We start from the raw sequence: 14,517 nt of genomic DNA, 5'->3' as shown, positions 1-14,517 counted from the left end.
ATCAGTCAATAATTACCGCAGGCCATTGTATAATACGAAACGAAATGGAATTGGAATATAATATAAAGAATATCGGATTGGAAACGTAAGCCTTGTAATTATTGAGTTATTTCCGTTTCACGTGTTCGTATCCAAATGGATTTATTATCTCAATTTAAAATAGTTTAGCGAACGTCTCACGCAAATTAATAAATAAAAAATTAAAATTTTTTCGCTATTCAACTAACTACTATAATCAGTGCCGCTCGACACCACAAAACACAGAACTATTTTATATTATTGATGTCGAACATGGCTGTGCGACAATATTTTCGAAACCAATAATTTATGCAAAAAAAATGTTTTTATTAAAAATTTGTGGTTTGGTGTCAGATACGAAAATGATGGAAAAATATTCCATCATCATCGACTTTGATGCTATATTTGTGGGAACCCACATTCATATCAGTTTCATAGAAATTATACTCGATTTAATCAAAGAACATTTATGAATGTAATTTATTACTAATTAATTCCGATAAACTGTGGTGATTCGTCGGTGAATATCCAAACGTTGACCGTGCTTACATTTTTATAGATGCTATAAATTAGAGTGCTTATGAACTCTTTTGTTCTGCTTTTTGATTTCGTAAGCCGAAACATAGATTTATACAGATTAGTGGATTTTTTAGGGAGAAAAGTCAAAAAAAATTTTGTTCTAAATTGCAAATTGTAAAACATTCACTGAATTTCTAAGCATTGCAAATATTCCAAGAGTCTGGCTCTACCCAAGAAAAATACAAAAAAAAAAACTTTTTTTTGACTTTAATAAATTCAACCAAATCATTCATTTATGTTTCACAGACCTTGTTACAAGGGCTACAACCTTCCACGGCCAATGTTCAAGAAATTTGAAAGTTTCGAAAACAGCCAAGAATTTCGAGAATTATCAAAAAAAATAATTTTATCATAAAGCTTAGTGACATGTTGTTTATGGCCAAGACATTTTTTAAATCGATTTTTCACCATGAAGCCATAATGGCTCTTTTTTGGCCAAACGGAAAAAAATGTAGAGCACAAGGCACAAGCAGATCTACATTTTCTCCATTTGGCCAAAAATGAGCCATCATGGTGAAAAATCGATTTAAAGAATGTCTTCAGCAATTCACTAAAAGCAACAAAAAAATCGTGTATTTTCACCATCGATAAATATTCAAATTCTGAATGATCTGGATATCCTAAAAATCTTCCACTTCTTCACCCCATCCCCCCCAAATTTTCGATGCAATGGTAACTTGGGCGAATTTCTGTGAAGCTAGCATTGAAGCTGCAGGGACGATATTAAACTTAAAAGAAAGCTGAAGGTACAAAGTTTTTTTTCCATCATTCACGTGATATAGTCGAATTTTCACGCTTTTATCACAAATTCACCATTTTTATGATAATATCATATTATGGTCCTCCGCTACACAATTTGGAATTGGAGAGTTTTCAAGAATTATAGAATTTTCAAGACTTAGATTTTCCAAGTATTTTCAGGAAAGAAAATTCGCGAATTAAGGCCCTCACTACATTGGACATTCAATTAGAACCATGGCACACCGTATTCACCTAAGTATAGTACTTCAAGACCATAAAGGATCAACTGTATAATCATTGGTTTAGTATCGAATAGTACCGAATAAGAGAAAAAATCGATGAAAATTTCGTTGGTTCCACACCAAAAAATAACATTGGTTGCTAACGGTTGCTTTCCACCGGGTTCAGTCTATAATTAAATGCGAAACATTTAATTATTATCAGCCACGAATCATGAAAATTTAAGCTCAAATTAGGACTTAAAACGTTTACCTAAAACAACCCAAGAGAATCATAAATATATCAATTCGGTGAGGTCTTGGCCATCATTGCGAAACGGTTTTCAAATAAATTAATCTGATTAGTTGCTTCCATCAAAAGCAATTACCTCACATCAGTTACACGGGCTTTTAACAACTTTCAATCGATATGGCAATATGCAACCGAAAAATAATTACTCTTCATCAATATCATCAATAAAATATTATTTTTCGAAAATGATATGTTCATAAATTATTGAACAGCGTACAATAGTTTAACATATCTCATACGTACATGTGCAAAAAGATTCGTTCCAGAAGTCAATTTCATATTCAACAAGTACGATCAAAGACCATAAATCATTGGTCAAACAATGTTATTTAAAAATGCGCTATCGATTGCTGAAATGCAATCATATGCAAGACGCAATGTATATAATATGCATTAAAGCACAAAAAGTTATAATAAATTACAATTTTGTGCTCTCACGCGACATATCAAAATGTGCAAATTACACATTCGTTATTGTGTGTAACCGGTGGCGACCACCTCATGCAATTACACTTTTTAAATACATTTTTTTTGCAGTGGAGAGTTGTTGTGCTTTTTGAGCTGATTTCGACTTATTTTTCATCGTTTCGAATTTATCAATAAATTATCTTAGCCAATGGTGAAGCTGATATTTTGCATATTAAATCACTAAAAAGACAACCAGATTTCAAGCAGTGAATTTTACCATCTCAGCTTCGAATGTAGGATTGAAATGTTGTTTTGATTGCTATCAACGCGATTCGCTGAAAATATTTGAATCAGATGTTATATGCACATTCTTCGTTAATGAATTGGAATTGGGGAGAATGTGGCACCTTAATAGGCGAAAAAACAAATTCAATACTTCACGCCGATCAATTTTGATTTTTAATTAAAAATTCCAGAACTGGTTTTAGAGTGAGAGTGAGAAAAGAGAGAAAAGAGACTAACGGTAGACAGTTTTTTGCTACCAAAAACGTTTCCTTGAGCTGTAATCAGCATGTAATTTTTGAAACGAATTAAAATCAGACAGGTAATTCTCCCACAACCTTATCTGTTTTGTTTTGATAACCACTGTCGCTTCAATGCCGTAAATATCAACAATGTCGAACACCGACCGTTGGCTTCTCTCTTCTCTACAATGTTGATGTACCAGAACGCTCACATTCTATTGTTCACTGAACGCTGTCACTTCGTTTGTATCTTCGTTTTTATAAAGACAATTAGAACAATTATAAAAGATGAGCAAACGGAGTGGACTAAGATCCTAAATTGACATTGTCCTCGAATCTCGCTCATCAGTTAATCCATTAACAATGTGTAGTTTAAGTATCGTTTGATTGAGCTTACACATTGAATGTCGTCTGTGTAGGTGGTTGACAGACGTATGTCTTATTAAATTTTCCTCAAGTAGAATAACGCTTGCTTTTCGGCGGATCTTCGACACGAAATCTAGTACTTAAACAACATTACTACATAAAGAACACCAGCCAGAAATCATTGAATATGATTTAGAGTTTCACAAAGAGCATAATGAATTGCTACCTGTAAGAAGGCCCTTGTCTCCGTGGATATGTACCAGTAGGCCGACAACTATTGCTCCTTCATTAATAAAAAAAATGATGAATAAAAGAACAATATTGTGATCAATATGCATGAGTTTTCTTCATCATATTGGCGCCACAGTCCCTTCCATAAACCACTTCCTTGTAACGATCCCTAATTAGACATACAATAACACTTCAATCGTCGTAAAACTACTTTCTAAATGTTTTTATGAAACGGAACAATTTACAGTGTATCATCCTGTAGTTGAACAAAAATTCAGGAAAAACATTTTTTTACAAATCTCAGGTATATCTCTAGCTATTATCGCACCGGATGTTAAAATTGTTTACTTTCTTCAACAATTTCAGACGCAATGTACTTTTTTCGGCAATATTTGCATATTTTTTTATCTATGGCCTTTCGTAAGTGCTAATTTTATTTTCAATATCTGTCATAACCAAATCAAATATATGTCAATTCAACTGAAATAACGAGTGTACTCCAGCTAAAAAGTTCGAGGACATAATCTTATCACTAAATTAAATTTGTTACATCGCACCATTGCGGCTATAACCCAGTCAGTAAACGAAGAAAAAAGTATTACAAATCGCTGATATGAATCTGTAGCTATGATAACGTTTTACTACTGGTTTAACTTAAGGTTCAGTTTCTTGTTTGTAGATAAATAAATAAAACGAAAACTGTTAGTTAAATCGTTTTAGTGCTCGGCTTATATCACACCCAATCCAAGCCACAAAATTGATAGCAGTAGTCTTATAAGCAAACTCGCTCATGTATTACAAACTGCCAGATATCGATAGAACCGAAAAAAAAGAGCGGAGAATTTCGTTAATAGAGCCTTGAATACCGAAATGCATGTCACAACAAATGAAGTAAAAGATGTTGTATCAAACATTGCTTTAAACAACTGAAGTAGCAGATTTACAGCGCGATACGCCTGCCGCTTCTCAAAACTTAAATTTTTTGTCATCTCAGTCAAAACCAGACAGTTTTAATTTTATCTTAATACGTAATACGTAATACGTACATTGTTCTGAAATTGAGCGTGATACTCCGAGAGAAGTATAATTCGTCACACCAATAAGTTCGTGATGTTCATTACAGTCCAGAAGATTAACAATTCTGAAAAGATCAGTTTTGAGTATAATTACAATAAATCTTTGAAAGTGACATGAAATTTCTGGTGATTTCAAAGAGAACGTATTTTGTATTTGTATTGATAAAAATTAGCACCAAAATGAAGACATAGTGAAGGAAATATTTAATAACAATGAGAACAACTCCGAACCAACAAATTTCAAACCATGACAGATTAATTTTAGGGCATTCAAATAAATAATCCGAACAAAATTGAAAACGAACAGGCAAAACTTGTTCGAATTACAAATGAACCGAAACAAAACCAAAAACAATTCATCTCGAGAAACGGCAACCCATAGGGAATTTAGACGAAGCGGAGAGGTAGCTAATTTCATTTAGATTTATGTTGCATGCATTTTTAGAAGAAGCTCGGTAATTAAAAAAGAATCTCCTGCCAATTCAACAATTTTTTTTTTTATTATTTTCGTTTGTTTCCAAACGGAAACAAATGAAATCAACGAAAAAAAAGAAACAGTCCGCGCTCACCGTATGATTTACGAAACGAAAAAAAAATCGCGACCATTAAAACGAAAATTCCTTGAACTCGACAGCGGCCTTGTCACGAATCATGCACTCTGGTTAAGAAACTCATTATGTTGTTATAATTTGTTGTAGGTATGCTGTTTACCTGTCCCATCTCATCACGGATCTCTGTCAAAAAAAGAGCGCAGCATAATATTGCATAACCAAGACACGCTTTCATTGCTACACAATAATTTATATGCTTTGAACGGTTCTACAATACAGGTGCTCGTTTATATTTTATATATGAGAGAGCCGATAAGTATATACATTTACAACTAAAAACCGACTTAAAAATTCGAATCTTTTTTTTTGTACGTTCGAACCTCGAAAACGTGACTCTGTTTTTCTTCATTAAAAAACATTTGCCTAATAATCACGTAACGCGTTTTGGGATTTTTTTTTTCGTATTAAAGAGCCAATTCATTGGTGCATTTTCTGTATGCTGAACGCCAAATTGTTTAATGAGACCCGGCTAAATTTATCGTAATTATTTAGCATTTTGGGGTCTTCCAGTTCCATAGATGTAATACACAACGAAATGTTTTTTTTTTCTCTTCAAAATTGTTTTTCAAAGATTTCTGCTGTCTTAATTCTACCTTTAATAATATGTCTAACGAAATATTTGCATTCATTTATCATCTCACTTTACTGTATTCAGTTTTGGGTTCTTTTTTTATTGAATTTTTTTTTGTCTTTATTCAACTTCACGTCTTTTTGATTCCTATCATCTTATATATTGTGTTTGTGTGTTGTTGTTTTTTTGCTCTCTGCCTGCTTAACATTTCGGTTGCTTCTTCGTAATCTTGATGGTCTTTTATAAAAATTTTAAATAATATTTTGCTTGCTTAGGACAGGGGCATTGTGTGCATTTCATGTGGACCAGAAAAAAAGAGACACACACACACAACAGACTTATTTTTTTCTTTTCTTTTGTTAAGTGTGCAGATCACAATAGCCCTTCGAAAGATAAAAATAAACGACGATTTTGGTTGAGTATTTATTTTATCAAATTATGGGGACTACCTCATATATACACTGTGTTCGTGTGCATTCAAGAACATATACCTATATTAAGGTGTGTCCAGCCTTTAATGGATTGTTTGTTTTCGCATTTTACAAAAAATATTTTTAATTTTTTCTTAAATTCAACACATTGTTTAATTCAGACGGGAAATTCTTTTGTTTTGCGTGTTAGACATTTATTTTCTGTTTGAGCAGGGCAGAGGAGTCTCTAATTATTACATTAACCAATCTCAATCTATAAATGCAAAGACCCCGCAGCCACTTTATATATATATATAAAATGTAATATGGCTTTTCGTGCGTTTAAATTTCGCTCTACGGGAGCAGTGTACATTTAAAATGGTGTGATGACAATCAAGCTTAACATATGGATGTCGTTCAAAACGGTTATTATTCACTTCGCCGTTTATCTCTAATTCATCCGGCTTTGAATAAATTTATGTTCATTATGGACGTAATGATATAGATGAGGTAAACCATATGGGATTGCAAATTACATGCGATCTATAATTAAATCTCACTGTTTTCACGATGAAAGTGAGCAAGAAATCTTTGACGAAAAAAAATGATTTTATTACTCGCCCCATGCGAAAGTTGACCATTACACAGCAATTTGACCCCTGTGGAAATGATCCATTACATGTGGATTACATTTTCGGTTCATTTTTTTCATTTTACTATGTGGAAAAATCAACTTTTGCATTGTTAGTTGGCCGAAGACACATTTGTAATATTTGCAAACTCACTCGTGTGTTACTGAGAAACTGGCTCCAGTAACTGTTCTTCGACAAGTATAATTGCTGAGGCGTGTTGCTCAAAAACACACTTGCGAATTTGCTTTTATCACAAAATCGATTTCACTTGAAAGTCAACAAAAATGTAACAGTAATTTGGAACATAAATTTGTCATGCTCTTCATACTTCATTACAGTTAGAGGTGTGCGCCGATCTTAAAATAATCGGCGGCGGTGCGCCGACTGGCAAGGAATCGGCGGCGGCGCGCCGGGAGAAATGTATAGTCGGCGGCGGTGCGCCGATCGGCGCGCCGATAAATTTACAAAAAATCTAAACTTTCGAAAATAATGCAAAAACACTGAATTCTTACTGTCTTGCGATCTGAAGTATCAACCACTTCTACAAGGGGAATCAACTGAGACGCATCTCATCTTTTATAGTTTGAATGTACAATCACTGACCTATTATTTTAAAAGCATCTAATTTAATGAATCCAAGAATTATTAGTGAGTTTGCGTAAATGACATATAAGCTATAAGTTAACTTATAAGTTGGAAATTTTAAGTCACATCTTCATACTAGATGTTCTGCAGGTTTCTTATTTCCAACTATAATTTATGTCATTTACGCAAACTCACTACTATTATCTTTCGATTTATGCAATAACCGTTCCCGTTGCATTTAGTTCATCTTCGATGTAGGAGTGAGATCGTAGTAGAAGGTTTTCGCAAATAAGAGATTCAGATAAACTTAAATTTATAAGTACTAAGCGTAATAAGTGCATAGACTACGCCAAAATGATTTTTTCCCCAAATTTTTTACATAAAGCAGCTAAAAATTGTAAATAAAGATATCTGTGTCTCGTCTTTTGACGAAAAAACTTGAAACCGGAAAGATTTTCCACTTTATAAATTCCTGAAACATGTGATTTGCGCCATTTTCCACCCAAATTCCACATAAGGTCTTAAGTTTGCCACTTTACAATTACAGTAGTATCACACAGTTTTGACTGATTCACTGAATTTTGTTCTCTTTCTTCTTCCTCTTATCTGCATCAACAGACAATAAGAGAAACGTCGTCTGCCGTCTGCCGTCTGCCGCGCTCCATTCCATTGCACAGAAAATAGAGTAACGTACCCAAGGGTTCACGTTAAGTGAGGATACAGAAAATACAAATGCTGTTTCGACCTCGGGTATCGATGGTGATCCTCAGTTGTATCCATCGATACCCTTCCCAAGACGGCAACAAACTTTTTCTTTGGACTAGTATTTAAAAATTTGCATAAAACACTTGCCATCTACTGATGGAAATAGGATACGTTATAGAAAGCTACTTCGCAGATAACCCTATCGTAGCATCAGAAACAAACTCACCGTCGTACAGTGCAGGTAAGAAGAAAAACCCAAAGTTACAACAAAAAATTTTTAACCAAAAACTCCTTTCTACGCATATAGAAACCTGACTTATAAATTATTAAGAGAGATAAACATTTGCTAAAACCTTGTACTCAGGCACACACTTTTGTATAGATTTTTCAATTTAAGTTTATATTGCCGCCCATTAAAATGGCTGAAAGCACTAAACGTATAAAATTTCGGCGCGACGAAAATACAATCGGCGGCGGCGGCGGCGTGAGCTATTATTTTTCGGCGGCGGCGAGCCGAAAATTTAGCAAAAAATCGGCGGCGCGCCGGCGTAAAATCGGCGGTGCACACCTCTAATTACAGTCCGTCACAGTTTAACAACTCTGACAAAGTTGAGGCGTGATAAAGGCAAATCAAACGCACCATAATTATCGTGAAGCTTCATGGGAGCTTTTTTTATTGATTTAACCTCTCAACCGATTTATACAAATTATTGAAAACGTAACATTAGATCCAAATTATGAACACACATTACAATATATAACAGGATTTACGTTCAAGACCATTTTGCTCTGTGGTTAGCATTCAATTTCTTAATAACCAACGTGCTACATACATACGATCTGTTTATGTGCAACGTAATGGATATTGAATTTTACCGCAAATATTTAAAGTAACAATAAATGAAACAAAAAACGACACATCTGCGGCCGAAAGGTTAGTGCATTCAATATGTATTACGCTTTCAATTTATGAGAATAAAATCTTAACAGCAAAAGACGTATATGGCATGTGGTGATGGACAAAAGTGAAGGAGACACTTGAAATTTAAAAATTACAATCATCGTAAGAACTTGACTTTGAATCAATTTGTTTATTTTATTCAAATGAACGAAGGTACAGAAAACAAAATTAGCGAATTATCACATCTTCGTTTTCAATAGATAAAAATTACGTAAAACAAAAATGTGATAATTCCTAATTTTTGATAATTGTATTGTCCCTATATTTTAGACAATTCTAAAACTTTGTTTGACTTGATCCTAAGAGCTCAGATAATTCTCATTTCATTCATTATGTGTGACCATAACAACAAAACCCAATGTTGATTACTCAGCTTGACTCTCAAAAGTATCACACTTAGCACTAAACCCGACACCCTTACCACCGGAAAAACTTATGTGTAGCTCGACCCAATTCCATATGTACAAACTAGGAGTTTATGCAACCAGCACCAGAACAACACCGAGTGGTGTAATAGAGCGTTAATATGTATTATACGAATGTATCCACTCATTCATTCAAACCGACTAAATTACAACAATAATGATACCTATCTTGAAGTGTGTGCGGCAGCAAATTTAGGTTAATTTTTTATTCCATTTTGCACTTGCAGGTAATCATGTTCGTGAGTTTTAGTCATATTCATTTCGTATGGTTTTTGTGCGATAAGTAATAATATACTCGTGAATGCGAAGCAAATATGCCTCTCCTCAAAATACACTTTCGTATTACTATTGAACTGTGTAAACAGAAATACCATTTTGAATATGCGCTCATTTTTAATGAATTTGAACTGTTAAATGTTGATTCGCACGAAGAACCGTTAAATTAAGTATTAAGTATTAAGTTAACGCAACATATATGATTAGGTAATTCCTTACAGTGGAAGGCAGTGAAATTTAGGAATAAATTTTACTATGCTGGTGCATGTAATAAGGCTGTTACATGTATAGGCAATAACCTTTACATCACTCGCATAGTAAAACGTCGTACTACACACGGAAAATAAAGTTATATCTCGTATCACGATGAGTAAAAGTACCTCGGGCTACCGCCCTCGGATACTTTTTCTCATCTGGATACGAGATACCACTTTACTTCCCTTGCATAGTAATGTACTATTATTGCCTATCTACCCGGAATATTGTTGTAACACGTACATTTCCCACCCGCGGAAAGCGGTCGTTACACGTGAGAACTTTTTCATTACATCACAAGTGAAGGAATATTCATATGAAAATTCATTACATATCAGGAGATTTTCATTACATACCAGCAGAATTGCATTACTTATCAGCAAAAATGTATCACATGAAATATTCTTTAGCACTGAGAAACAATACTCGCGATGTTATTTTAGTTTTAATATGACAAACTTTGTCACTTGAATTAATTGCACACCAATCTAAGCAAATTCATTAAAAACTTTCGAAAAAAAAATAAAAACACAAAAATAAGTGACGGCCATTTTGTCTATAGCCATAATTTCAATTTATTCAGTTTCGACGAACACCTATGGCCAAACAATTTTAATTTTTTCACTTTTCACCTATTTTCAAAAACAATCAGCACTAGGGAATGCAATCTCGGGATTAATCCCGGTACTAATCCCGGAAAACTCCAGTACCGAAAACCGGTTTTCACCAAAAAATACCGGGATTTTTCCCGAAAGATTAAAATTAAATAAATTGAAAATTTTTAGTCGGATTTTTAGCATTTACAAAGCGATTTCGTATGGCAACAGCTTTTGATGATTAGACAGGAGTTGAATTTTATCGAAAATGGTGAGAATCTAGTGATCAAAAGCATATGACAAAATGACAACGTGTTAACTACGCGTTTACAACGCATCATAAGGTGCCTGAGCTTTGATTTGGCATGGCTACATACATTTAAGCGAGCAGATGTTGTACATATCAATAGATAAGGTTCCAGGTATTTGCCTACACAAGGATTGATTCACGCCTTCTGTCCTGAGAATCTTATACAAACATCGGAATAAAGTCCAGAGATACTGGATCACTTTTTAAAAAAGTCGCATCATGAAATGGTCTTAATGTACATGATTTAATGTTCATACATATTCATGAGTGTAAACTACTCATCAAACCGACTAGCGTAGAGTTGAGTAAAGTAGAGTAGAGATGGCTTTTTCTGATTGCGGTTATTTGTGTCGTTCAAGATTTAACGGTGAGACGCTGCAACACTTGTGCTTTCTTTGAGCGTTTTTCAGAGAGAAAATTGACGTTGCTAATGTCATTAGAAATGAGTATATTAAGGTTTGTACGTTAAATTTAAGAATTTGTCAAGTCCGTAGTTAGGAGGAAATTTGCTGTGATCCTTTTGGGATTTAGAAAGAAAATAAAAATTTTATACTAATAGGCCAAAAAAATTTTTAAATTCAAAAAATTCTTTACTTTCCTCACTGGCATATTTCTAACTTTTCATTTATCTTGCATAAGTTACTAATCAAAGAAAATCTAATAATTAGCAATGTTAGACTTAACATTTGTGTAAGTTGAAACGAAAATGTCTTTGCTTTTGAAAACTCATGTAGTTTCATAATATTGCACACAGCCCGTCTTGTAAAACCACCCTGACTACAGGACCCAGAGTACAGACTACATTGTAAAGTTTCAAACAAAACGACGATAAGTTTTTTGAATTCTGCTTTTTAAAATTTCTTCTTAGAAATCCAAATTTTTATCAAGAAATAAGTCATTTCGATTTTTCTTTCCAATCCCGAAAATACCGGTATTCCCGGTATTGATACTGAATCAAATCCCGAATCCCGGTTTTGTAAAAACGGTCCGGGATTGCATTCCCTAATCAGCACTTTTGTCTTTATTATCATGTATTCACTTTACTTCACAGCAAAATTTATTGTAACACCACCAAAATCGACAAATATCACGCAAAATATGAATCTAGCACTTCACAAAAACAAAACAGTCGAAGTAGTTTGTCAACATGTCATCAAAATAGTAGTGTTGCCAGTGATGCTTTCGGGATTCATATAATGAAGAGGTGTGAGCCGATTTCATCAGCAGACTAGATTCGTTTATAAACATTTCAATGCAACACAATAGATTTGTTTTGTTGGTTTTGTGCTAACGGTATTTTTTATGTTTATTATTAGTCTGGCAGTGAATGAAATAGCGCGACATAAATGTTGTGAAATTATACATTAATTTAGAATAATCTTTTGATATTCAAGAATCTGCTAGTTGTCTATTGGAACACTTTTGGTTTTGAACTGACAGGTCCTTGGGTGGGAAAATGTACTCGTAACAACAATATTCCGGGTGGATAGGAAATAACATCATACATTGGATGCTGCTTGGTATTTCATTACACTCGGAATCAATTTTGTGAACTCACGAACTCGCTCGTGTAGTTTTAAGCAACTCGCTTTGGAAACGGTTATTTTGACTCGTGTAGTTGCATACCTCGCCTTCGGCTCGGATATGCAAACTCTACACTTGTCAAAATAACCGTTTCCAAAGCTTGTTGCTTAAAACCACACTTGTGAGTTCGGCTCGTATCACAAAATTGATCCCTCATGTAATGAACTACCTCCGCAGCATCCAATGTAATCTACTATACTTCAGCTGATCAAATCGAACAAACCTACGTACTGATACGTCTTTATACTGTTTACTAACCGTGTGACGTGGTTGGAATGACGGAAAAACCGCAGAAAATTCCTTCAAACTTTTTTCGTAGCACGTACCGATTTCCTGGTTGATTTGGAATGAACATTCCAAATTGGTACATCATACAAACTTATTAAGTTCTTTTTGGTATGCTCTGCAAAATCATTGGTACATTGTACCAATTTGATAGTTTGTTCAAAATTGACAGTCAATTTGGTTGAATTTATTTTCATTGTACTATGGGCGCATATTAATATTACTATTACGCCCATATAAAGACGCATGAACAATTTTGTTTGTATAAACAGCTGAAGGAAATTAACTGGCTTCCACTGTAAATGTATAAAAAATGTTTTTCATAGACTGGGGTCACTAAGGCTTCGATTCCGAAAGAATTTGTATGTTATCTATATATCCTCTACACGAGACCAAAGGGTAAATTGTTGTTCCATGTTTGAACCACGAAAATCGAGATATTTACATATGGATTCATCGATAAATGACGTAATGCTAAAACAAATCACTAGACAGTTCTAAAAGCATATGGTAAAATTGATGAAATGCAAGATTTTGCCTCATTCACTTAGACATGCTTTAAACAATATAATAACAGATTCGATGGTGAGTACCATGATTCGCATACCGTTTGCAAGAATTTATATCGTTGTACACAGATTATGATGCAGATAACGTGGACGAGACACGAAGTCTCAGAACCTTGGTCTCTGACAGGCATGTTGAATAGACAGAGTTACTATCGTGTCGTCCTGTGTCCTTCAATAGATATTTTTACGGTCACATACAGATACCAATTCTCGGTCAAAGTTTTTTCTTTCTTTCTTCCTCAAAGGTTATACACAAATTATTTCTTTGTGTTGTGCACAATGTAAATTTAAGTAATTTATGGTGACAAAATACCTGCGTACATATTTACCTTTGCCACTTATATACAGACCACTTCATCCTGTTTTCGTTTAACAATATTTTGAAAATAAATTTTGTTGTACGACTGAACAATTCATAGGAATAGGTAACAATTCATATTCTTTTGAAGGAATTACCGTTTCATCTACCTAGTCTTTGTGGTGCTAATCCTGGCTCCCAAAAAACACACATCGGAATTATGGCGTTAATTGAAAGATGATAGCATTGAAAATTGAAAAAGCGATTTAAATTAGAGTTGATGCAATCTGCAGCAATAAATTAGATCTTTTTCTTCTTCCACTTTGATTGAAAATGTATGGGATGCTATTATGAACAACCTTTTAATGCACGACGGTTTTTGTTCGATGCCATTAACTAAACGTTTAATTTTCAACAATTTAATAGAATCTTCACACTATAATTATGTTTAATGGTCCTGAAGATGCTATTAAGAGAATAAAAACCAATTAATTTGTTGTGGTTGTTGAATCCAGACCTTCGCTTTTTTGTGTGTGGATATGTACGAAAAAGGGATGTTATACCGATTTCGGAATCATAATAGTTTACGAGAATCCTTGTTCACATTGTTTGTAACGACGTTCACGGTTGCTTTCATTATAAAATCTAAAATGGAAAGTAATGACGAAGTTAAAATGCTTTCGGTTGTAATAGTGAGTTTCAGTTGACATAAACCAGATTTTCACAATGTCGTTTGTTTGCTTTCTATGTTTTAATCAAATTTTTATTTTATTTTCAGAATGACAAACGTGCACGTACTGGCGACTTTTGTGATTGTATTCAATTCAGTGATCAACTTATCGGCATCGGAAAATGATTTTCGATACATTTCCTATCAAGGTAAGAAAATTCATCGTTTTTTTTTCGTTTATTATACCAGGGACTATTTTCTTTGAATTTTTAGAAAATTCTAAAAGCCCATGAAAGTTTT

At 33.9% G+C, this 14,517-nt stretch overlaps 1 protein-coding gene across 1 annotated transcript in view; it reads left to right on the top strand.

Moving 5' to 3' along the window:
- The window catches only part of LOC119078056 (semaphorin-5A), a 100,805-nt gene that overhangs the window by 18,223 nt on the left and 68,065 nt on the right, over positions 1-14,517 (top strand). The window contains exon 2 of the mRNA XM_037185483.1: positions 14,326-14,426. Within this exon, the coding sequence (XP_037041378.1) occupies positions 14,327-14,426 (100 nt within the window). The 5' untranslated portion in view covers position 14,326. The remainder of the gene's footprint in view (positions 1-14,325; positions 14,427-14,517) is intronic.

Source organism: Bradysia coprophila, unplaced genomic scaffold (assembly GCF_014529535.1).
Source record: "Bradysia coprophila strain Holo2 unplaced genomic scaffold, BU_Bcop_v1 contig_24, whole genome shotgun sequence".
NCBI classification, from domain to species: Eukaryota; Metazoa; Arthropoda; class Insecta; order Diptera; family Sciaridae; genus Bradysia; species Bradysia coprophila.
This window is presented reverse-complemented; position numbering and strand designations above follow the sequence as displayed.